At 52.0% G+C, this 23,251-nt stretch overlaps 9 protein-coding genes across 9 annotated transcripts; 3 read left to right on the top strand and 6 right to left on the bottom strand.

Annotated features, from left to right (window-relative positions):
• Positions 1-774: 774 nt before the first annotated feature.
• On the bottom strand, positions 775-1,621 carry BO94DRAFT_445898 (DUF453-domain-containing protein; the record flags this gene model as incomplete). Its single annotated transcript, XM_025607520.1, has 2 exons — positions 775-1,032; positions 1,085-1,621. Coding segments are annotated over 2 exons (795 nt in total), but the record flags the coding sequence as incomplete, so codon positions are not given.
• A 1,577-nt stretch (positions 1,622-3,198) lies between these two features.
• On the bottom strand, positions 3,199-4,974 carry BO94DRAFT_512063 (serine protein kinase; the record flags this gene model as incomplete). The annotated part of the gene is made up of 4 exons (XM_025609794.1): positions 4,287-4,974; positions 3,946-4,263; positions 3,515-3,885; positions 3,199-3,477 (listed from the first exon to the last, which is right to left on the bottom strand). Exons 1-4 carry the CDS (start codon positions 4,486-4,488, stop codon positions 3,199-3,201), a joined length of 1,170 nt encoding a protein of 389 aa, XP_025469865.1. The 5' UTR covers positions 4,489-4,974.
• Positions 4,975-5,436: 462 nt separating this feature from the next.
• On the bottom strand, positions 5,437-7,431 carry BO94DRAFT_359440 (MFS general substrate transporter). Its single transcript, XM_025607163.1, has 3 exons — positions 7,097-7,431; positions 6,435-7,048; positions 5,437-6,382 (listed from the first exon to the last, which is right to left on the bottom strand). The coding sequence occupies exons 1-3, from the start codon at positions 7,339-7,341 to the stop codon at positions 5,442-5,444; spliced, it is 1,800 nt and encodes a 599-aa protein (XP_025469864.1). The 5' UTR covers positions 7,342-7,431; the 3' UTR covers positions 5,437-5,441.
• A 2,447-nt stretch (positions 7,432-9,878) lies between these two features.
• On the top strand, positions 9,879-11,577 carry BO94DRAFT_532871 (fructosyl amine: oxygen oxidoreductase). The gene is made up of 3 exons (XM_025611212.1): positions 9,879-10,048; positions 10,105-11,090; positions 11,142-11,577. The coding sequence occupies exons 1-3, from the start codon at positions 9,929-9,931 to the stop codon at positions 11,332-11,334; spliced, it is 1,299 nt and encodes a 432-aa protein (XP_025469863.1). The 5' UTR covers positions 9,879-9,928; the 3' UTR covers positions 11,335-11,577.
• A 103-nt stretch (positions 11,578-11,680) lies between these two features.
• BO94DRAFT_359431 (fungal specific transcription factor domain-containing protein) lies at positions 11,681-13,896 on the top strand. Its single transcript, XM_025607162.1, has 5 exons — positions 11,681-11,781; positions 11,836-12,089; positions 12,141-12,457; positions 12,507-13,384; positions 13,444-13,896. The coding sequence occupies exons 2-5, from the start codon at positions 12,034-12,036 to the stop codon at positions 13,783-13,785; spliced, it is 1,593 nt and encodes a 530-aa protein (XP_025469862.1). The 5' UTR covers positions 11,681-11,781; positions 11,836-12,033; the 3' UTR covers positions 13,786-13,896.
• A 480-nt stretch (positions 13,897-14,376) lies between these two features.
• Positions 14,377-16,035, bottom strand: BO94DRAFT_544144 (carboxylesterase/lipase family protein; the record flags this gene model as incomplete). Its single annotated transcript, XM_025613168.1, has 1 exon — positions 14,377-16,035. The coding sequence occupies one exon, from the start codon at positions 16,033-16,035 to the stop codon at positions 14,377-14,379; it is 1,659 nt and encodes a 552-aa protein (XP_025469861.1).
• A 1,773-nt stretch (positions 16,036-17,808) lies between these two features.
• On the bottom strand, positions 17,809-19,371 carry BO94DRAFT_532868 (zinc finger MYND domain-containing protein). The gene has a single exon (XM_025611211.1). It carries the CDS (start codon positions 18,986-18,988, stop codon positions 17,885-17,887), a length of 1,104 nt encoding a protein of 367 aa, XP_025469860.1. The 5' UTR covers positions 18,989-19,371; the 3' UTR covers positions 17,809-17,884.
• Positions 19,372-19,550: 179 nt separating this feature from the next.
• Positions 19,551-21,411, top strand: BO94DRAFT_460734 (Zn(II)2Cys6 transcription factor domain-containing protein; the record flags this gene model as incomplete). The annotated part of the gene is made up of 3 exons (XM_025607894.1): positions 19,551-19,617; positions 19,680-20,935; positions 20,989-21,411. 3 exons carry the CDS (start codon positions 19,551-19,553, stop codon positions 21,409-21,411), a joined length of 1,746 nt encoding a protein of 581 aa, XP_025469859.1.
• Positions 21,412-22,276: 865 nt separating this feature from the next.
• BO94DRAFT_583337 (uncharacterized protein) lies at positions 22,277-22,600 on the bottom strand (the record flags this gene model as incomplete). Its single annotated transcript, XM_025615551.1, has 2 exons — positions 22,277-22,308; positions 22,435-22,600. 2 exons carry the CDS (start codon positions 22,598-22,600, stop codon positions 22,277-22,279), a joined length of 198 nt encoding a protein of 65 aa, XP_025469858.1.
• Between the last annotated feature and the right edge of the window lie 651 nt (positions 22,601-23,251).

Genomic DNA, 23,251 nt, shown 5'->3' with positions numbered 1-23,251 from the left:
TTGCACTGTGACGGCAGATCTGCATTGTTATCAGACGATGGGAGGGGGAACGGCCCGGAAGGTAGGGCTATCGCTTCCCCGCCCCTTATCGACGTTGTTGCTTGCCAGTTGGAGACGAGCATCGGGCCGAAGATCACCAGGCTTATTGCTCACCCGCAATGATTGGGATTCACGGAAGTGAATGGACTCTCAAATTTGCTTCCCTATCCAGAAAAACCTCGACGCTGGTGAATAACACACGATCGAAAAAAATATTATACACAGAACAAAGTACATCCTGGACAACTTGTTAGCATCCCATCAATACGTGATTCACCGCGCTACTCACAGATTACCCCTTAATGAGGTTGACTTGGAGACAGTCCGCATAACATCTCGGGCAGGAGTGTCTAGCAAAGTTTCCTGATCAATCGGCTTGAAGCTATTCGGCACGTATATCGTCCCATCCATGATGCGACGAGCAGTCCGAACAAAGGACAGGGTATTGAAGACCGGCTCGCCTTTCACGGGAGTTTCCGTCTGAACACACACGCTCATGGTCCCAATGGGATGGCTGATCTCCAACGTCTCCAGGTCCGCCGCCTGGCCGATGATCTGGTTCACCACGCTGCCAGGAACACGACTACATGCTGCTGTGCAGATGGCCCCGGTTCCAGCCATACTTTCATGGCACATTTTATCGAGGAACAATCTCGCCGAGACATGGCCTTTACTGGGATCTGGGGGCGGCGCCACGAAGATGGGCAACGGAATGCCATAGCACTTGTCGACCCACGCTTGCCAGTCTTTTGTCAATCCAACGAGCACCGCTGCCTTTCCAAGCAGTTCTTGCGTCCTAGTTTGCCAGTCGGAGTTGGCGGTCAAATCGGCGGCACTCTCGTGGCCGGTGATGTTGAAGTCTTTTGCGTTGGCGAAGACACATAGATTGGCCATGTCGCAGATGGTGACTTGGATGTCATTTCCAGCGACCGTGAGAGTGTCGGTTATATTTCCTGTCGGGAGGAGGCCTCTTGATAGCCAGGCTCCGATGGTCTAGACAGTGTGTCAGTGATTTGCTGCGAGGGAGAGACATGACGAGACATACAGATCGATAATCCATCAAGATTGGACTCCCAGTCCCTGGCACACCGGCGATCGCTTGCGTCCCCTCCGACTCGAAACAGCCCTTCTCTGTGATGGGAACATGCGCACTCAACACCTTTCGCGTCCCTGTGTTATAAATGCGTACCTCCTGCGTCTTGACCTTTGGATCCATGCTTCGCCCAGGTCGATACTTGACCAGCCCCTCGTCGATCGCAAACGGTCCGACCGCGGCCGAGATATTACCGCAGTTGGCATCATAGCCGATAAAGTCATCGGCAACCCCAACCTGGGCGAAGGTGTAATCGACATCGGCATCGGGACGGGTCGAGGATTTGACGATGGCGATCTTGGATGTGACAGCTTTGGACCCGCCCATTCCGTCAAGCTGAAGGGGGTCCGGCGAGCCTATGGCCCGCTTGAGGAGACGATCGCGCTGAGGGCCGGGTGGAGGCAGAACATGTTCATGAAAAAAGATGGCTTTACTGGTGCCACCGCGGTAGTAGGTGGTGGGAACGGCGTATTGGTTGATGTTAGGCATGTTGGCGACTGTGTGGTGGAAATGGATGGACACTGGCGCCAATATATCCTTCCTCTGCCTGGCCGACACAACACTGGCAGCTATCCTCGGTTATGCATTCCATCCCCTCTTTGTGCTGTTCTCCATCAGCTGTTCCCCTCCTCGTTCTTTGTTCGAGTCGGCCTACCGAAAAATGTGTATTCCACCACTCATCGGCCAGCCTGGCACGAGTGACAGGGTCTCCAAGCGCCCTGAGTGGATGTACCAAACTTGGGGAAACCTTGCAAATGTTCCAGAACTGCCTGCATTAGCGATCTACGTCATTCATCATGGTCAATGCTGTGTCACTGGGTGACGTATCCGGTTGTGGTGCTCATTGTTGTGCTAATCGGTGTAGGACAGGTATCATGAGCCCTCATGCTATTACAATAAGCTTCCGACCGTGGGATTCTGAGATAGTCTTCCTGGCCATCCCCAGAACCCTCCAGCAATGAACGGAGGATTCCCGGGGGACATGGATTGCCATCCTGGCATGCAGCATTCCCGACGCGCGTGATCTTTGTCAGCTGGCCCAACCCTACCCCGCTGCAGCCTCCAGCATCATCCATAGCCACGTTCACATATCCCGGTGATCTCGCATCTTATGCTGCGAGTGTTTAAGAGAGTTTACATTCTTAGCTAAATGTCCAACCCACGCCCAGGTTGTCCTGAATAACCGTGCCTCTCATGGTGCATAACCCTACACAACTGTTTTCACTCATCACCGATCGCAGGTTTGTTTGCTGCGGAATCCCGTGAAATCCCGTCGATTATACAGTCTAGCAAGGATACCTTGCTACTACAGACCTCCTTTCTATCTGTCCAGTCTGTAGGTTGTCCTCACCGCAACTTTCTACTAGCACAAGTCACATTGCATTGTTTGCCATGTCAGCTATCTACAACGGTAGCTGCCAGCTGCATGTCATGAACTCGATGAACATCTCTGCATAAATCCTGACAGCGCACTTCGTGGTTAGAAGTTCCAAGAAAATTCATCCAGCGTGAGTCAGTGTACCGATATCCGGACGAGCATGCTCAGGCCGGACAGGCAACGTACATCCAATCAAGGGTCGGCATGACCCAACTTAACCACGATAAAGTCACAGTCACAAAAATAGCCTTCATTTCCAGGAACAAATAGAATACTTGGCAATGTGCTACTTGGTTGAGTGCGGGGATCCGGCTAACCCGAACCTCGGCTGTGTGCATTCATCTCCGATGCTACATGACACGTGCCAAGGGTCTATCAGGAACCTGAAAATACTTGTCTTGATTTAAATCTAAGGCTTATCTATATGAAGGCCTTGTTCAGCTACGATTCGAAGATATGTGCTGGGACAGCTCTTGTCTCCATCCTCCCAGACCTTCTGTCTGAACGGGTTAAATGGGGAGAAACGCAATGGAAGAGCTCATTGGAAGCCTTGGAAGCTACCAGTATTACTCCGTAATTATGATATTTGTGGAGTTCTTTTAACATCATCTCCTGAACATCCACGCACGCATTCTACACAAAATAAGACCACCTGCACCTATCCGAACCGCTGCACAACAACCATCCTCTAATCCTCATTCCGAATAAAACGAGTCCTCTGTAAAGAGACTGCTGACCGCCGCTTTTGCGGGTTTATCTGCAACATCAACAACAAAAATTCAGCCAGGAGTTTCGCGTTCTCCTCTCCAAAATCCCTAGGCAGTTGAGTCGCAAGATACTTTGCAAAAGTCTCCCGACCTTGTGAGCCAACTCTCTGCTCAATCAATGCAAGTTGGCTCTCATCGGCTTTCATATCTTCCTTTCTATCCACCGGAAACAGTATCTTCCCCGTCGCGAGTTTAAAAATCTATCCACCATCAGCCACTAAATCTACTAGATATAACAGAGGAAAGGGCACGAACCAAACACCCCAAAGTCCAAATATCCGCCTTCGTATCAAACGCTCTCGGACACCCCCCCCATCGGATCACCTCCGGAGCGCGCAACGGCAACGGCGTTATCGGCAAGTCTCCACACTCATGAGACCACTGCGCAGCCCCCAGATCCCCAATCACCACATGCACGTCTTCAAATTCCTTTTTTGTCAACCGCAGCGAAGACACCTGCGACCTGACCAAATACCTAGGGGCAGTCTTGGCCTCATCCTCCGTCGCCTCCTTATCCCACGTCACAGGCACCGTCACCACAGGCTTGAGCATATCATGATAATTGATCGTCCCAGTACGTCTGAGCATGATATTGCCTGCATGTAAATCTGCAACCATTCGTCAGTTTTAACACCCAACACACATCACAAAACTGGATATTAACTCACCACAATGAACAACCCCCCTCTCATGCAAAAAGTCCACCCCCTGCAACAACTCCTTCGCCAACCTCCTCAGCTCCCTCGCCCGTAGTCGTCTCTTCCCATCCACATACAACCTCTGCAACTCACCCGCCATAACAGGGAGAACCAAACACAAGTGCGTTCCATTCGCTCCTTCATGATAGAAATGATCAAGGAGGTTCACGACATGCTTATGTCCCGGATGCTTTCCCCTGACACCATTTAGGAAGTCTAGGATTTCTCGCTCGGGGGTGAGATCTGATTCAGCGGCTTGGATTATCTTCAATACCACTTCTTGATTACCTCTGGTTGCATCATTAGTACACTGAGTGGGCATTTTGCAGGGGGGGATACATACTCTCGCTGATTCTGTGCCAGCCAAACGGTAGAATACACCCCGTGGGAAATCTTCCCGACGATTTTGTATTTCTCGTTGAAGATGTCTCCGAGGTGCACGGGGTGGTATCCGCCTGCGTGGTAATGATCGATGCTTTCGACGCTGCTGAGGTTGGGGTCGTAGTAGAACATTTTGGTGTTGAGTTGAGTGCTACTATGCAGTTGAGTGGGTTTTGATGATGGGAGTTGATGGTACAAACTGGTGAGAATATTGGGGTTGAGGGTTTAGGAATGGGGGGATTATATAACCCTCTTTTAGTCACATGGGGACAGTTAGATATTTGGAAGGGGTTCGGGGATTCCCTTGTGCTGATTCAATCAGCATTGTCTTTTCTATTCTATGGCTTTGGTGATTTTCACGTGAGGATGAGTGTAGGTGCTTCACTGCTTGGAGTATGAATGTTGAATGGGAGGTATGGGTAAGTTCCTGGATGTGAATGATGCAAGGCTGTTTCTTTGTAGGAATGTGCCTGTGGTAGGTAGGTTTCGACAATACTCGGAACGGGCCGGGTTCTTCTAGTGATAGACTGCTCAGGTATCTGCTATTGTTCTTTGTTGCAAATATGAGGGGTATTCTAGCCCTAACACCTGCTTACTCTGCCCGTAATATGAACAAAGGGTTATTATATATAAGTAGTAGGATATTGAACACTTGGCAGTATATGTCGGAGACTTCAATTTGATTTATACTTCAGGTTCTGGTACGTACCTGTCTTGAACTAGGATTTTGTTTTTCGATGTATGTCTATCCATCTTTGAAGGTGTTTCCCTAGTCGGAAGATATCGCTCTTTGTTATGTTAGGAACTTTGGACATTCCCTTCTTAATGTACACTATTAAGATGTCTGTATGAAGCTTCTTGCAAAGCCTGGTATAGGATTCTGGGATAGTATTCTTTGTGAGGTCATGTACATAATCATTCACGATTCTCAAACCTTCAACTATTGACATTGCTAAATAAGGTCTTGCATACAGGTACCATGAAGTTGAAAGTAGAACAAGAACAACCTAATAAACATTACTATAATTTACCATTACCCCCCCCCCCCCCCAACTGCAACCCCCAGTGCACCCCCCACTGCACCCCTAAATCATCGTCCCCTTATTCTGCTTCCGATCCACCCCATAATTCCTCCACATCGCCACCGCCGGAATCATCAAAACCAAAATACACGTCGCCGCAATCGCCTCATACTTCTCCGTATACCCCCAAGCAAAATCCACCGCCTCCCTGACCCCACTCCCAGGCTCATACTTCATCTGACTCAAATACCCCCCCTTATACAACCCCTCCCACAATCCCTCCTCCTGGCCCCGTTCCACCAACGCCCTCCTCAACCCCTCGGGAAAGGTATTCGTATAAATTGCCGCCGCAACCGCATACCCAATCGCGCCACCAATACTATTAAACAGTCCCAACATAGACAAGAGTATCGGGATTCCGTCACGCGTACTCGCACACATCACCGCCATCTGCTGACTAATCACCAACATACCGCCCGAGAAGGCAATGAAAATCTGACACATGATCACGTACCCGATGTCTGCGTCCTGGCCGCGGAAGTGGATCATCAGCCCCGCGCCGAGGAACATGAGGGGGACGGCGAAGAACAGGCACGAGTATTTGAATTCTTTGACGAGGCGGATCCAGAGGCCGAAGATGGGCGACCAGACGCAGGATCCCACGGTGTAGATCGAGGTCATGTACCCCGTTTTGGTGACGTCGAGGTTGTACACGACCATGATGAAATAGTAGAAGTAGCTGTCCCAGCAGTAGAAGCTGAAGTAGACGACTGCGGCGAGGAGGCAGGCGCCGAGGACGGTGCGGTCGCGGAGGAGGTCGTAGGGGATGAAATGGACTCGGGCGTAGTATTTTTCCCAGGCGGCGAAGGCGAAGAAAAGGCAGAAGCCGATTACTACTTCAGCGATGAAGGCGGCGTTGTGGTATTGGGTGCGGCCGTAGCTGGCGAGGCTGAAGGGGAGAAGGAAGAGGACGAAGGCCGCCATGAGGATTAGGGCGCCGATTACTGCGGTGGGTTAGATGGTTTGGGGGAGGGGGGTTGGGTGGATTGGGCTTACCGTCGAATTCGTGGATGTAGTGGATGAGGGACTGGAACCGTGTCCGGCCGCTGTCCTGATGGACTAGAACGCCCGTCTTGTAGGCTTTTCGTTCGTAGTACTTGAATATGCAGATGAGAGGTGCGAAGACAAATGGCTGGACGATGGCAAAGGCACCGTATGCCCAGCGCCAGCCAGAGGTCTTGATGAAGGAGTTGGCGGCGAGAGAACCGGTGAAGGCGCAGCAGATGAAGGGCGTGGTGGAGAATCCAAAGGCAAAGGCTCGGTTGCGTAGACCGGAGGTATCCGCGATGAAGATTTCGAGAATCAGGTAGATTGCATCGTATCCGATCCAGTAGAAGACGTAGCCCGCTGCGAAGGAATTCGGGCCGTTGCAGGCAGCAAGGATGATCAACCCGATGACATAGACGCCGACGAAGACGATCAGCCCTTCAGCGCGTCCCCAGATCCCAAGTAGTTTGCCGATTGGCAGCTTGAGAACACCACCGATGATGGTCGCAAGGATATAGGCGGTCGTGACTTGGGAGGCATTGCTGAAATTTGAGTAGGCATAGTAGAGGACGTTGGTACTGATATATTCATGGAGTGCGAGCATAAAGTAGCAGACCCAGATCCTAAAAAGCCGTTAGCACTGGGTTTACCTCTCCATGCGCCTGTCTTACCAAGCATAAGTGCCGTAGATGGCCTTCTTGCTCCAGACAAGGGCTGCAGCCTCTGCCTTCTGCACACCAATCGGAGCTTCGCGGGAAACCTCCTCAGGACGCTCCTGGGCCGCGGCCTCCTTCTCACCGACGTTATCAGTAGGTTCCTTCGTCTGGCGATTCTCGGAATTATCATTTTCCACCGGCTGGAGGTCATCCACGACGTGGTTGGTCTTGCGACCCCTGAGTCGGTCGACGGCACCCATGATGGCTAGAGATGACCGCTGGGAATATCAGTGGGGACGGAAAGGAGAGCAAGGAGAAGAGAAGGGCTGGCCGATCACACGGTGAATATATAGTCGGCCCGATTTTCTCGTCTTCCTCCTGTCACCCATTCCTTTGATTGCTTAGTTTCATGCTAGCGCCAACATGAACAATTTTTCTATATGGCGCAGGTGGAGACGGAATTCTGGGCCCCGAATGTTTTTTCATCACGGCCGTGGCAACTAGCCGGTCGCGGACGGCCAGGCCAAAAGCGCGTCCGCAGAAGTGAGAAGCCAGGGTTCGAGTGCGTGGATAAAATGGGGGCGGCGATAAGCGCAATCAGATAATCGACACAATGGATCAGATAATCACTGACGGGGTCAGCCGACCAATCAGCGTGGGAGCAGACCGGCCGATGCCGGGTGGGATGATCCAAATCAGCCAATTGTGGCAGCCATGGAGCCACACTTCATTGATCTAGACAGTTAGGCGGATCCCAATCCCTCGGATTGGCCTAGTTGCCTTTCTGCGGTCGGCTCGATTGGCCGGTAAACGTGATGAGAATTTGGCCTCTGCGCTAGAAAAAATTTCACTCCCCGTGATGCAACACCGGCATCCGCATTCAAAGCTTGGACGTGGAAAAATCTGCTAGCCCATTTTTCGGACCCAAAACATCTGATTGTCGGAATGATGCCTGGTTATCGATCTAATCTACTGTTGTGGTTATGGTCACCCTTGTGTCAGTCGTAGAAATTTGCCAAGTGGTGTAGCGCGAATGTGACGCGTAAGTCCTGCAAGCTGCAAACTGCAGCCAGCATCTCTGCAACTCGACTCATCCTAACTGGGCAGATCCTTCTGGCTTATTTGTACCGCATGATGCGAGAAGCTTGTGCAGATGGTCAGCATGGACTCATCCGTCCGGGGGGGCCGATTGGAGGCAACACAGCTTTCCTGCAACCAATGGTGGACGAAACCCTTCATACCCACACGGTTCGGTATTCTCCGGACTGAGCTCCTGTTTTTGCGTATTACGTACCTGGATACGGTGTCTAGCGCTGAGCCATACATGCATGGTGACTTTCTGAAAACTTTAATCAGCGAAGCTTTTCAATCCACGGATCTTTGGCAAATCCCAGGAATTAAAATGAGCACTGAATGATAATTAATTGTAACCTTTTTGCGCAGCGAGGGAGATTTCTTGACCTCCCATCCAAATAAAGGTTGTAGGGGTTCAATCTAGGTCCAGCTCAGGGACAATCCGAATCCACAGAGGAGCGCGTTATCCGCATCCCCATCAAACCCTTCAGCCGCAGTGATCCACATGGTTCGGTTCAAATGACTGTAGGAGATGACGTAAAGCCAGTTTAGGGCCCCTGAACCTATTATAAACCCTTGAGTATCTGTTGATAATGGATCCACTAAGCACGTGCATCCTACGGCATACCCACGCGGACGTGACCACGTTCAATGCACGTTGAATGTCGGTCAGCTCAAGTAAATAATCGGAAATCCCGAATTCCAGATCGCGACTAGCCACTGAATATGTAGGTCGTACAGGAGAACTCTCCCAGGTCGATCATCTGGCGTCGTGAGCAGTGATGTGATTCCCACAGAGAAGAACGCACAGGGGGACGAACTTGTCCAGGTGGGACAACTCGCTCCTGGCAGCACAAGGTGTGGGTTTTTAACCGTTGGTGTGTAGTTGCATGGAAAGCTCAAAGGTAGGTACCGTCCCTGCAACTGAAACTGCAAGGAATTGTCTTCTGAGAAGCGGGGAGGTCGTCTTATTTATCCACTGGCATGCAGACAAAGGCCTGCATACACCCTAAGCCTTTCGTCCAATGGGTGTTGTTGGAGTCTACTTCTTGCAGCAATGAGGTCGGTCGCGACGATCCTTTCCAGGTGCGATGACAGGCGTGAGGTTGTGGAGAATATCTGTCCATTCGATTAACGGAGATGTAAATGCAGAATCGAAACGTGTAGACTCCGGAGAGTCCCGGGACTTGATGGAAGACGATGATAAAGATGGCTTGTGGTTGACTCGGATAGATGAAGATGCGGGGGAGGAAAAGTAAACAACAGCAGATTCTAGTGGTCACCTGACTTGAGGATACACTCCTCTAATGAATACGCTCTCCTTTCTATTCGCTATAGATCTTGGATAATGTAGCACGTCAACTGTCTAGCCTGGTACTCTGTGTCAAACTAAGGCAAGTTTTCCCAGCAAGAATCACATTTCTCCATTGGATTGAAGCAGACAGGAATATATTTCTGGGGCCACACCACTCTTCAAGTTGGAGATTTTGATGGTGATCTTGGATGCGAACGCAAAGGAGAAGTCTCACCTCCACTAGTGTTGCAACGAGCAGGATTAATCTAGCTGACAGCCTTTGAAGTTCACGCGCAGTGCTATAACATGTCATCGTACGGAATGCCGCCCATCATCTTCACCCCGAAGCCGACCACGTGAGCGGAAGCGGAGATCTTTTTGCTGTTCCGCCCGGCCTTATATGAGGGAACCCTGAACTTTGTTTGATTTCGTTCTTAGTCCTACCTCTTCTCTAGCAGTTATCCCGCGAGCATTGAATAATGGACAAAGACAGCCGTATCGTCATCATTGGTGCGGGTGTATTCGGCCTTTCCACGGCGTACCAGCTCGCCTCCGAGGGTTACCGGGACATCACCGTCCTCGACCGACACATGCCACCGGTGTGTTCCGGCTGTCCCGGAGTGTTTATCCAACGCAATATAACTGACAGTGCTAGGTTACCGATGGATCCAGCTCAGATATATCCCGGCTTATCCGATTCGACTATGCCGATGACGATTATCTACAGCTTGCGCATGCCGCTTATCTGAAATGGCAGCAGCCCAAGTACCAGGGCATCTTCTATCCGACCCCCTTCATCTTTACCGGAAGTTCAACTACCCACGGACAAGCTTGGATCGCCAAGGCCACTGCAGCTCTGACCAACCACCAACTCCCATGGGCCAAGGTCCAAGACGCCGCCGCAGCGAAGCGGTTATATCCAAATCTGACTGGCGAGCTAGCAGCGCCTCCGTTCACTGGTTATGAGAACAAGCAAGCTGGTTGGGCAGACGCCAACAAAGCCATCAGTCAGCTTCGAGATGACTGTCTCGAGCTTGGCGTTTCGTTCATCTGTGGCCGCAGAGGCATGGTGGTCGGATTTGATACCGACTCTAACAATGCTATCAAGGCAGTGCGAACCCTGACCAGTGGTCCCGTGGAAGGTGATCACTTTGTACTGGCAGCCGGCGCATGGGGATCCAGTCTCGTCCCGATGTACAACTCCACCCTAACAACAGGCCAAGTTTTGGGATACATGCGTCTGACTCCGGAGGAAGTGGAAAAGTACAGAGAGTTGCCAGTATACATCAACTTCTCGACGGGATGGTTCAACTTTCCACCTCACGAAGACACTGGACTGCTGAAGATGGCGGTCCACGGTTGGGGCTATACCCGGACACCGGCGAAGGGTGAATCCACCGCCGTGAAGACCAATCCTTCAATGCCTCCCTTGATTCCACCTCGTGAACGTCGCAACTTCGCCCCCGCAGATGGCGAGGTCCGACTGAGAGAAGGATTGCGCGAAATTCTGCCCGAACTGGCCGATCGGGCATTTGAGAGGGTAGCTCTCTGCTGGTATACGGATACCCCGACGGGCGATTTCATCATGGACTTTCATCCCGATTTCAAGAATCTATTGATTGGAGGGGGGGGAAGCGGACAGTAAGACCTCTGTTGACTGTGATGCAATCGGACACTAATGAAGTTGTATAGTGGGTTCAAATTCTTGCCGGTGCTTGGTGAATACATGTCGCTTGCATTTAAGAAGAGCCTGCCACCCCACCTGGCCCAGAAGTGGCGGTTCCGGACGGACTATCAGAATCGGGACGATGTGTTTTTGGGCGATGGGAGTCGTGGAGGACCTGCTAGACGGGAGTTGGAGGCTGGTGAGAGGGCCAAATTGTAAACCCGTTGACACGGATAACGAGTTCAAGTTTAGCCAATGGATGCGATGTTTTACTCTTTCCGATGAAGAGGAAGACGAGGCTGGGCTAAGCTAGTCTGAAGGAGGTTAGTGCCGGGAAAGACGAACATGGCTGATCCCGGTCACGTGCTCCCAGGGCACTTTTCGTTCTCCGTGGTCCGATACTCTGTGTCCCCATTCAATTCTCATCCATGAAAATGAACACTTCTTCAGAATCCCGCGGACGGAGTCGGCACGCCTGTGATCCGTGCCGGTGAGGCCTCTTCTGGCAGTGTTAGGCATCCGGACTAATCGTGGCAGTCGTAAAAAGACCAAATGTCCGGCCGAGAGGCCCGTGTGTTCCATGTGCCAACGACTAGATCAGCAATGTGTCTATCTACCCAGGGAGCAGACAGCACTTTCCAGCCCTGCTAGAAAAGTCAAGAAACCGTATGCAGATTCTCGTCACCCTGTAGTTAGCATGCCAGTCTAACATCGAGTTAGAAGAGCCACCAAGGACCGGCTACGGATGCTCGAGTCCCAGGTCCATGATCTATATGATGTTCTCTAGTATGTACATCATTCCATTCTCACACCCATTCCTGTGGGACTTATGGCATTGGTTCAAGCTCAGCCCCAAGTCGGATTGGTGACCCATCAGGGTCCCCTGAGAGAAATCGAGATCCCCCGGATGATATAGATATGCAGGCCCCGATGCGAGGGGCTTCAAGTAATTTTCCCTCTTTCTCAGCAGCAAAGCAAGTTGCTCGTTCCTATCAATATTTGGTCCTTTGGTTAACCCCATAAAGCCCATATCCACCCACACAAACGCTGGAGCATCTCATATATGTGTATCGGAGAACGTTGCACCTGCAGCCACTACCGTTATTCAACATTGATACCCTCCGGACTCACCTGACTAGAGCACCCGAATTCCTTCTTTGGAGCTTCCTAGCCCTCGCTCTGACGTTCTCGAGCCATGAATTCTACCAAAATAAAGAATCAGAGGCCAGGAAATTCTATACACAGTCTGCAGAAGAGGCCGTTCTCAAAATGGCCATCGAAGACATACCCAGAGTCGAGGTCATCCAATCATTATGCTTGCTTGCTCTAAGACACATCAAAGGTATCTACCATTCAGTTTAACCAACAAAGAACCCCTAACAACCAAACAGAAGGCAAAGAAGCCCAAGCGTGTATGACGATAGGGATGACTTCCCGTCTGCAGGCATTCCGCACCCTACTCCGCAACCATTCATCAGAAGACGGAGACTCCATGGGCTCCCGATGTCACTGGAGCGTCTGCATCCTCGAGAACATCTTCTGCCCCCAGCTCTCACCCCGTCCAACGAGCCGCACAACTCCGGAATACCCCCCTAGCGCACCCCTACCGCCTTCCCTCCCCACCGACCCCGATCTCTCCGACTCAGAAACCTCCCCCAACGACCTCGGCATCAACGCATACTACATCCAACTAATATCCCTCTGGGGCGAAACCGCCCTCTACCTACACAACATACGATCAGGCTACACCGAATCTCCCTGGTCCCCGGACTCAACCTATACCAAGCTCAACTACAAACGAAATGAATACGAATTCCAACTCGCAGAATGCCACCTCCTCCGCAACGTCGCATTCACCAAACGTTCCCGGACCGAGATCCTCGAGCATCACGAATACTGGACGCCCTGGATCTCAATGCAAATTATCACCCACGCATCCATTGCAATTCTCAACCACCCATTCATCCACCTAGTCGCCCTCCGCGGAAATCGCAACGTCTCTCAACCCCGATTCTTCCTTCAACAAGCAGTCGACCACGCCTTGTTTCATTCCGGATGGGTATTTCGTCTCATTCAAGCATGCGAAACACTCACTTTCCCAATCCATGACCCTCTTATTGCACACTTGGTTGCAGCAACAGCCACCATCTCGTGGATTTTCCAGTTCGCAAAGGATAAGAAAATCGCCGATAATGCACGGGAACACCTCGCTGTCGCTGAAACACTATTGACTCGTATGGCGACTACCTGGCCACATATCTCTCATAAGGTACACCCCCATCCCGACACCCGCACCATCAATCCCAAGCTAAGCTAATCAATAAACAGCTCCAAACCCTCCTATCTCTCCAATCCACCACAACCACCCTCCCCACCTTACTTACAACCATATCCTTCCAACCAACTGTCTTCTGGGACTTACTCGATCCCGAAATCTGCCCGACCCAACCACCGACGGGCCCCACCACCCCCGGCGCCAGAATGCGCGTCACAACTCAATTCGTCCATCCACTTGTCGAAGATGACCCCCCACCATATCTTATCCCCAGTACCGCGGGGACCAATTCCCCGGGTATATTCCTCCCCGACGCTCACAATCTGGAACATTTATCACTAGATGAACTGTTCGGGCAAATCGGGGAGGATGAGTTAGCTTGGGTTCGGTATTAGTCCTTGGTTCGTTGTAGGAGTTAGGTGCTTGGTAGGAGAGGGTTTATCTTGATAAGGTAAGGTAATGTTGGTAGTGAGAATTAAAGAGGGCAGGAAATGAGGGGCTTTGAGAAGTGATTGTTTGTTGGTTGGGTTGGTCGGTCCGGAATTGGAGAATATAAAATAGACAGTCTTTTACTCCGTAACTAGAAGAAGACTTGCGGATTCGGGGACTTTTTTCTATTAGGTGGTGGGTCTTGGGAGTGGATCACAATACAAGCAAGGCGACAGTTTTATATGCTGATATTGAAGTCTGCGTAATTGATGAAGTGTACTTTGTTGGGAGTCTCTAATGGGAGGGGGTTGAGATGGAATATGGGTGTGTCTGGTTGGTTGTATGTCTGACTAGGTAACAAATTACAAGTTGACTCAGAAAGGGAAGTTTCTCGATAGATATACAATGTATATTGTCACAACTCTCAACACACAAGAAGTGAATACAGTAAGAGAATGTCAAGGTACAGTGGCAGGTCGGATCTACCAATCCATCATTGAGAGCATGTCTCCAAGGAGCCGCATGCTGTAATGCGGCACGAGTACCACGCAGCGGCACTAGTAAGGAATCTGCTCGTGGAACCAGTCCATGAGGAGCTCCACCTGGTTGGGGTGGGCAATGGGCACGTTGCCGAAGTAGTTACCCAGCTCCATGACGACTTGGGTGCCATTGGGGCTGTTCGGGGTCCAGCGGGGCAGGCTGCCCTTACCAGTGTAGGAATCACCCAGGTTAGGGTTGAGGGTCTTGGCGAAGTTGGCCCAGTAGGCAGACATCTTCTCTCCAATCTCGTAGTCGACCTCGGTGAAGGGGTAGGTGTCCGCGTTGGCGTAAAGGGCGTTCAGCGCATACATAATTTCAGACTGGTGGAAAGCACCCGCGCTCTGACCGGGAGGAGCGTGGGTCCAGTAGTAAGTGAAGAAGGGCGACTCGGCGGCCTTGTACCAGTCGGTAGCGTAAGCCCAGGAACCGACGAGAGAGGCGTCACGGGCGGCAGCGTTCCAGGAGCGGTCACCGGTAGTGGCGTTGTCGTTGACGGGGTAGAGCTTGATGTAGCGGTCGAACAAATCGCCGTACTTGAGAGAAGTGTAGTTCAGATATTCATGAACAGTGTAGTCGGTGGTGGTCGACGCACCAGATTCGTCCTTGGTGTTACCGGTGATGACGGGGACATCGTTGGCAGGTCCGTTCTGGAGAGTCTCAAGGTAGGTGGAAGGGAGAACGTAGTCATCCAGAACCGGCTTGAAGATGAGAGGGTAGCCTGCCGAGAGGGCGGTCACCCACCAGATCCAAGTGCCGTTGACACGATCCTGGGAACCGACGAGAAGATCCTCCATGGAAAGCTCACGCATCTCAGCGATGGTAGAGACGTTGTGCTCAGCGATGTAAGCCTCGCTATGAGTGATGGCCGTGGACATGTTAACATAAGAGGTGGCAAGACCAGCCAACAAGGGATCGTAGGGATATCTGATGCCAGACTCGGAGATGGCTCCGTGGAAGTAACCCGTGAAGAGGGGGCTGTTGACAGCGTGGTACACCTGAGAGGAACCAAAAGACTGCCCGGCAACAGTCACGCGGTCAGGATCACCACCAAAGTTGGCAATGTTCTTTTGCACCCACTTCAGAACTTCCAGCTGGTCAAGGACACCGTAGTTGCCGGATGTGTTGTGGCCAGTGGTTGCGAGACCCTCCGCATTGAGCTCCGGGGTGGCGAGGTAGCCAAATGCATCGTCACGACGATTGAAGGAGATGAGAATGACGTCCTTCATAGCCATACCGCCACCATACCACCAGGCATCATCGCTGGTTTCATCGGAGCCCTGGTTCCAAACCATGACCGGGAGCTTAGCATCGGCCGAGCCAGCGTTGGTCCAGATGTTCAAGCTGAGACAGTCCTCACTGATTTCGGTTGCGTAGTTACTGGGGCAAGCAGGGCCGAAGGACGTGGCGTTCAAGGTTTCGTTCCATGGCTCACGAGGCTGGGGCGCCTTCCAGCGATTCTGGTAGCCAGTATCAGCGGCGAAGGGGATACCGAGGAAAGCAGTAACGTTGGACTCGGAGGTGCCGAAGTACTTTTCGAGGGCGGTCTCGTTGGTGAAGTACTTGTAGCCTTTCACAGGACCGTAGCTTGTCTGGATGACCTGGTCCCAGAGCTGGGCTTGGGCGACTGCAGCGCCCAGAGCCACGGAAGCGAGGCCCTTGGAAAGGACTGAGGGCATGCCGGGAAATGGGGATAGAGGGCTATTGAAGGGAAGAAGATGATGGGAGAAAAAATGAGAACTGAGAGAGGATCAACGCGGTATATATAGATTGGTCGCCGGTGCCTCTGAGATAGGCGACGGTCACGGACGGGAACAGCGCCCCACTGCCAGAAGATATGGGAAGAGCTTAATGGCCGGTGAACGATGCAAACCGGCAGAGAGGGTATTCCCGTGGGTAGTCCGAGGGTGGCTTGAGGGCCTGCGAAGTCCGCAATCTGCACGGGATGTAACGGATGTGGGGGCTCGGGTTTACTACGACAGACGATGACGACCAAGCGTGGAAGACGCGAAGAAGTGGCATGGCCGTCTCAGATACATGGGGAGCCGAGGCCGAGGCAAAGCAACATCCGCACCCCTGTCGATCATGCTAACCAAGCGTTGTTATGCTCTGTGCAGACTTGATCCGTTCCGTTCTGCATCCCCAGAGGGCTCAGTAAGATAGAGTCATGGCAGGATCAAGATACACTGTTGACGCTGACCCTGCCGGCTCCCTGCTGACTGAAGCAGTCCTCAGAGTGGGAGGGTGGCAGGGTGGCAGGGTGGCAGCATGAAGATTGATAACGAGGTGGGCCATGGCATCATCCATAGTCGGCGCCTTGGGTTCCTTTTTTGGGGTCCACCTTGGCCGCGCGTTGCAATCTGGGGGTATCTCTGAAGAGTGAAGAGAAGAGTTGAAGAGAGGAGTTGATCCCCGCCAAATGATCGTCACGTGTGGCTACTCCTTCCGGCAAGCGCGGCCGACCCTCCCGCAACGGGGTCGGCCTGGGCATCCTGATTTGGCAGCGGGGCTTAACCCTGACCCGAAATTCCGAGTGGATTGGGTGGATTCGCCCGAGGCCCGCGCGGGCCTCGCAAACTCCCCCCAAATCGGGAATACGCGTCATCTCCGCCTGCTTGTATTCCAACGTCAACCAGCAAAACATGTATTCCGACATCTCAACAAAATACTCTGAAGTCTCGGCTATCATAAACCTTTCAATTTCAGTGGGAAACTATGTTACGTTCTGTCTCCCGTGTGGTACTATTCTTACGAGTGTAGGGCTGGCCGTCTGATGAGGCGGCACCTTTTGCTCATTGCTCACAATGTCTCGGGAATTTTGATCTGGGACGGTACATGGTAACTATTGGAACAACGGCTGAAGGTCAAATAAGCCTCCAGTAAATTTCGCCGTGGCAGGTCAGAATGTGTAGATCAACTTAGAAGCGTAGACAACAATGGAGAATCAGCATTACTGTGAATATACTGGAGCATACTGGCTTTATTGATATATGACGGACAAACAAAGCTTTCCATGAAGGAAAACATTGCCACCCTCGGTCACCATCCCAGTTGAGGCGGGAAAAATATATATTCAGACGCATCGATTTGAAGAATCCAATTGTATCAAGAGAAGAAATAATCTAGTAAGCTTTCTTACTGTGTATGCTATCATCGTAACCATTCCTTCTTGATACTTAGGCTGGCTTCTGATAAATGAGATATCTCATGCTGGGGTCGTGGGATGTTGGCATTCATCAAGCCTCACCGGATGCTAGGCGCCGAGCAGACGGATGACGCAAGGTATCCGGCAGCAGGGTGCTTCTTCAGCGGTCCTATGCATTGCCGCCCGACCCAGTCAAAGTGGAGCAGCTGTCAGTGTACTCCACAGCAGGATTTATGCTTATCTCGCTACGTGTGCTTATTGTGGGATGGGGTAAACGAACCGAAACCGGTCAACAGAACTCACAGCCGAAAGTTAATCATTCTACAAGATTGTCATTCTTGAGGTGCCCATACAGAATATCATGCATCATGCATCAGAGCGGTCTACATAGTACTGGAAAAAGCCTGGTCAACCTGGACGATCCGGATCGTCGGATCCTCCCTTTCTCCCTTGACTCCTTCCACATCAGCCAAGCGTTCCTTGATGAAGGCAATCGCCCCTGGTGACTCACTCCAAGCCGCATGGCACTGAGTCACAATACTGGCCGCCTCCTCTGGGCTTCCAGACGTGTAGACGATGGCCATCGGAGATTGGCCGTCCGCCAAAGTTGACCAGAGGTGTTGGTTGAATCGTTGGACCGTCTCCATCAAGACCCGGATCTGTTTCTCCAGCTCGGTAATGGTCGCTGCGTGATCCCACCGTGCAAGGAGAGCTCGGTCTTTGGAGATAACGGACGACTCCACGACATGCGCTTGGATGTGAATGAGGATTTCCGGTAGGATGGCCCCGCCGATCGCGGTGCCGACGGTTTCGACCATCCGAAGATCCAACACCAGCCGGACTTTCAGAAGCGTCAAAGCCAGCATGGTGTGGACTCTTTCCACCAAGGGAGTCACTTCCCAGTCGGTAATGAATGGGGTGACATTCTCCAAGGCGTCGGCGTTCTTGAGATCCAGAAACGGCAAGGCCGGGTTCATTTCGTCGATCGGATCTGGCTTTTTCGCCAAACAGAACCACTTCATAAAGTCGTAGGATTCTTGGTCTCGCTTGAGGCGAATCAGGAGGGCGGGGATCTTCCATCGGGTGCCGACCTCGTCGGCTCGAAAGACGTGCACGAGGGACAGGAGGAGATCGAGCCGCTCTTGGACGGCGTGCCGGGTATTGATCTTGTCCATCACCTCGGTGAGGAGGTATTTGGAGAACAGGTAGTCGTGCATCCAGCCCTGGAACACTTCTCGATTGTCCCGGACGACTTGAGGAATGCTAGTGAGGGTGACGGGGCCTCCGCAGGTGTGAATGATGGGGGCCGCGGCGCGATTGTGGAATACACGAGCTCGGGAAACGGCATGGCAGGCAGTTTTGTGGGCAGAATGCTGGGCCTTCTGATGGTCCTTGCTGCAGTAGAACATGAGCTGACAGCCACTGCATCGCCGAAGGTTTTTGGTCTGGCCGCAGTGGCCACAGCCATTGGAGAGAGAGGTCGCCATCTCTGCGTTGGAGCGAGTAGTCCGAAGACAACGGTCGCAAAAAGATTTGAGAGAACATGATGATGGAAAAATCTGCGATGGAGATAAAGCTGAGGAGAGAATTCGGAATCGACCTGTTTGTCTTCCGGGGTCAGATGTTACACTACCAACGGGGTGTCTCAGGGCTGGGAGGTGAAGATCCCGCATTTGGCACCCGACTGCGTACTTTTTGAATAGGCAGCTGGCGAGCGAGAGTAAAAAGCTTAAAGGGTACTTTGTATTTTGCGAGTATCCCCTCCGATCTATGTATTCTGCTGTGGTGGTGGTGGATGTCAGAGGGGAGATGATGGGACGATGATGGACCGGTCTGGATCGCCCGTAAGCAAAGGCAACAAACGGCGGGCACTAGAGACAACTGGGCTTAGTATGGAAGCTGCCGTGTCCTCCACCTCGTCTTCTGCTTTTCTCCTCTTCACCTGTCACTCCACTTCTTGCTAAACTCCGGATCCACAAAGGTTATCCGTCAGATCGGATCCAATCCCTGTCAATAACCAGGCATCCTCGTTGACCTGCCGGGTTTTGCATGGAGCCAGCAAACGGTGTCCTGGCTCAGCGGCGCCCTCGAGTGGAACGAGGCCGGTCGCGGAATGGTTGGTGAGCCCGTTCCACCTTTTTACTTGAAACTACTCTCACTGAGTCATTGCCTTGCCAGGATGCCAAAGTTGTGTCGCTAAGCGCGTCAAATGCGATGAAAAACACCCCTGTTGCAGCCGATGCACTCGTCTGGGTTCTGCCTGCGAATGGGTCCGGCCCAGACCGTCTCTGGCGACCAGAAGGCGCGGTTTCGGCCCGATAAAGTATCGTCAAGCCAACCATTGGACCCCCAAGCCCATTCTGCCAAAGTTTATGGAAAATGTGAGAGATGGCGTTACACACACGGGCGAAGATGAGGGGTCGCCAGGGCTTTCGAGCCTCTCATCGTCCTGCACAACCTCACCGTTGAGGTCGGGTTTCAAATGGGACCTATCCGCCACTGGGTGTCTGCCACCTTCCGCACTAGACAGGTCAATTGCCAGTCCCCAGAACCTTGCATCGTTGGATTTTATTGCCCCTATCTGGCTCACGGCTGTCACACCCCTCTTTCTCGTGGACGCCACAGACGAAGGTCCCTCGCTGGGCAGCAATGATGGGCAGGCTGTCTCTTTCCACCAGTCAGTGCTCGCTCCTCTGAAATCTACACGGTCGCCGCCGTTGTCCGCACACGCACTCTTCCTCCGCCACGCGTGGGACAAGCGAATCGCTTTGCACTTCCTTCTCGCCGTGTCTCATAGTGAGATAGCCATCTACCAGGGCCAAGGAGCCCGCCCGACTGCTGAGTCACGCTTCCACTTGCAAAAGGGGGTAGAGCTCCTGGTCCAGGTATGGAATCCGGTGACTCTGTCTGATCATTTCGAGGTGATGCTGTCTTTTTTGTACATATACATGTTTTGGATGCGGCGCGATCGGCTAGCGCCGTCGAGGCTCAGCGCGTTGAGTTCTACGGTTTTGGCTTACGTGAGGCTGTATGGCCTGGATGGACTCTGCACGGATGAAGAGATAGTTTCCGCCCCGCAAAATGTCAACGCGGTACCAGACAAGGTCCTACTTTCCCGGGTGTTCATCTACTTGTACGATCGGGACGGGTTTTGCAGCTTCTTCAACTGTGGTGGATCATTTGCCAGCTATGTCCACGAGAATCCAGAAGCAAGCCGAAAGATCTGGAGGCTTTCGCGGACTGCTTTCTTATGTTTTCCTCGTGACAGTATATGCTTTGATCTAAATGCAACCCCCGAGGTTGAGGAGGCGGCAGTCTTGCAGGTTTACTTTGAATTGATCCGTATTCACCATAGGATCAACTCCTATAGCCAGAAGAGCTCTATAGAAAACGAAGCGATGCCGATTCAGAGACAGTTGGATCAGCTGCGAAAGGTGAAGAAATCAACCGAATATTATCGAGTCAAACTGATCAGCTTTGATATTAGGAACGATCGTCGCTTTTCCAGCAAGTTGCGACCCTTGGGGATGACGGACATTCTCCATCCCTGATAGAGCTGGTGACTGTGTCATTGTTCTATGCTGTGTGCATATATCTCTGTCGCAGTCGATCCCCCGCCCTGGGCGAACAACCTGTTCCCCCCGAGGTTCAAACAGCCCTGACCGGCCTCATCACTACCGCACACCGCACAATTTCACGAGGCTCCGTTCAGCTTCTAGAGCGGTTCCAATGGTCGCTACTAATATTAGGACTCGAGACGAACGATCCCATACACTGGGATTGGGTAGGGAAAAATATAACCGACGCTGCGATACGAGAAGTGTTCAATGTGTGTCTCAGGGTGAAGAAACAATCTGGTGGCAGCATTTCTATCGCGACACTACGACAGCTGGTTGGGGGAGAGGTCTAGGAGCAGCATTAGTGAATGCCTTTCTGTGATAAGCGATCTTCGCGTCTCGATATTTTCAGCGATGTGGACGATACTCAGTCAGGCTAACAACGGTACTCCGTCATAAGTGTACTCTGAACCCACTCGGGGTTGACTCAGTCATAAATATCAAGGGTTGGATAACAACGTCTCCGACCGTTTCCCGATGGGGTCCCCGCAACCTCTTCCGACTCACTCACATGACTCATCGCCAGCATGTCCTCCGATCTCAAAAGCCACCCAGGTTTTTCATCTCGTCAATACTAACGCTTGACGACTGTTTTTCGAACTTTGTCACTGATGAGGATGATATTCGCATCGAACGCGAGCATATTCACACAGTAATCGGAAGTCGCCGCGATGATGTTTATCGCACCATGTATGCTGAATTGGTTCGGCTCAGCTCTTCGATGACAGAGATGCTGCGGTATTGCGTAGGCTAGCCCCCTGTAATTGCATTCGGGCCATAGATAATGGGGCGTAGACGTCGTCCACGGCGTCCTTGATCTCTTCTGTCATCGCCATGGCTGGCTGCGGTAATATTACAGTTACCGGACGTAGACAAGTCGGACGGGGATAGAACAAGAAGTGCATGTCAGACTAAGAGGATTCGTTGATCTGCTGGCTTCTATGGCATCAAGTCACGGTCCTAAGTTGGACAGATATACGAAGGTTTGTCTTTCTTTCCCTTTCATTGTCATACACTTGGGGCAAGAATCATAAAACATCGCAGCACAAGACATCACACATCCACTCATACCACTCGTCACATCACATCAGCCACAACAGCACCGACGTTCAATCAACCTCCATCCACCACCTGTCCCAAACCCCTGAAAACACCCAATCACCCGTCAATTCCCATACCCCATTCCAGAACTACAGAAAATCAGCACACCACTCCCACCCAATCAACCACGTCACACTCACCTCATTTGTCATGCATCTAGCATCTACACGCCGGCGCCTGAGCCCCCGCCGGCCAAGAACAGCATCCACTCCCACATTTAGCCGCAAGCACCCACTGCGCGCCGTTGCACACAGCGATGTCGTTGAAGGTAGAGGTGCAATCGTATCCGCTGCCGCTGCAGCCGGACCCGAGGGTGACGGTTGCTTGGACGGACGCAACCAAGGTGGTGAGGAGGGTGATGGCAAGGGTTTGGATCTGCATTGTGACGGTTTTGTTGTTGGAGGCGTTAAGTGTGGATTGAGATGGTTTTGTGTCGATGATATGGAGAATAAGGATAGTAGCTGTGTCGGATCAAAGGAGGGTGATGAACGAGATATTTATAACTCTAAGGAGGGACGCGGTTGGGACCTGGGCATTGCCCTACCGGTGCCGAGAGTATCCCCTACCCCAAGTGAGGCATTTCATGAAGAAGGCTGAGTCGGAGGCTGGGACGCGTTAAGCAAACATACAGACGTACCTACATACAGCGCGGCTGGGATAAAACCAAATCATAGCCACCACTCCCAAGCTTTACGGAAGCGAACCATTGGGATAAAAAATGGACCCGACACCCAACCACCCATTGGCTGGGATGCAGTTCCCCGGATTGAGGCTGGGGCTGGGAGTATCCTCACCGACTCCTCGGCTGGTTGTATACATGCATATATGCATGCATGATATTTGCGGTGCAGGCGGCTCACGTCAGCGGCAATATTCTGTCTTATTTTAGCTGGATGGGAAATGTGATCTGTCAAAGCCCCATTCCCAATTAACTGTTGATCCTTAGTTGAGGACACGAATGAACGCGATACAGATGTTCCATCGCCGAAGAAAGTTAACGAGGCTCTAAGCATGAGACGGAGTGGAGTCTGC

The sequence above is a fragment of the Aspergillus sclerotioniger genome (assembly GCF_003184525.1).
Source record: "Aspergillus sclerotioniger CBS 115572 chromosome Unknown BO94scaffold_7, whole genome shotgun sequence".
Classification (NCBI taxonomy): Eukaryota; Fungi; Ascomycota; class Eurotiomycetes; order Eurotiales; family Aspergillaceae; genus Aspergillus; species Aspergillus sclerotioniger.
Note: the sequence above shows the minus strand (reverse complement) of the source record. Positions and strands in the feature narration are given on the sequence as shown.

Coding starts and splice junctions, on each gene's coding strand:
- BO94DRAFT_359440 (XM_025607163.1), bottom strand. CDS start 7,341: ATGGGTGCCGTCGACCGACTCAGGGGTCGCAAGACCAACCACGTCGTG. Junction 7,049..7,096: donor ATCTACGGCACTTATGCTTG/GTAAGACAGGCG, acceptor ACGGCTTTTTAG/GATCTGGGTCTGCTACTTTA. Junction 6,383..6,434: donor CTACATCCACGAATTCGACG/GTAAGCCCAATC, acceptor AACCCACCGCAG/TAATCGGCGCCCTAATCCTC.
- BO94DRAFT_532871 (XM_025611212.1), top strand. CDS start 9,929: ATGGACAAAGACAGCCGTATCGTCATCATTGGTGCGGGTGTATTCGGC. Junction 10,049..10,104: donor TCGACCGACACATGCCACCG/GTGTGTTCCGGC, acceptor TGACAGTGCTAG/GTTACCGATGGATCCAGCTC. Junction 11,091..11,141: donor GGAGGGGGGGGAAGCGGACA/GTAAGACCTCTG, acceptor GAAGTTGTATAG/TGGGTTCAAATTCTTGCCGG.
- BO94DRAFT_359431 (XM_025607162.1), top strand. CDS start 12,034: ATGCAGGCCCCGATGCGAGGGGCTTCAAGTAATTTTCCCTCTTTCTCA. Junction 12,458..12,506: donor TGCTCTAAGACACATCAAAG/GTATCTACCATT, acceptor ACAACCAAACAG/AAGGCAAAGAAGCCCAAGCG. Junction 13,385..13,443: donor GGCCACATATCTCTCATAAG/GTACACCCCCAT, acceptor ATCAATAAACAG/CTCCAAACCCTCCTATCTCT.
- BO94DRAFT_532868 (XM_025611211.1), bottom strand. CDS start 18,988: ATGGCGACCTCTCTCTCCAATGGCTGTGGCCACTGCGGCCAGACCAAA.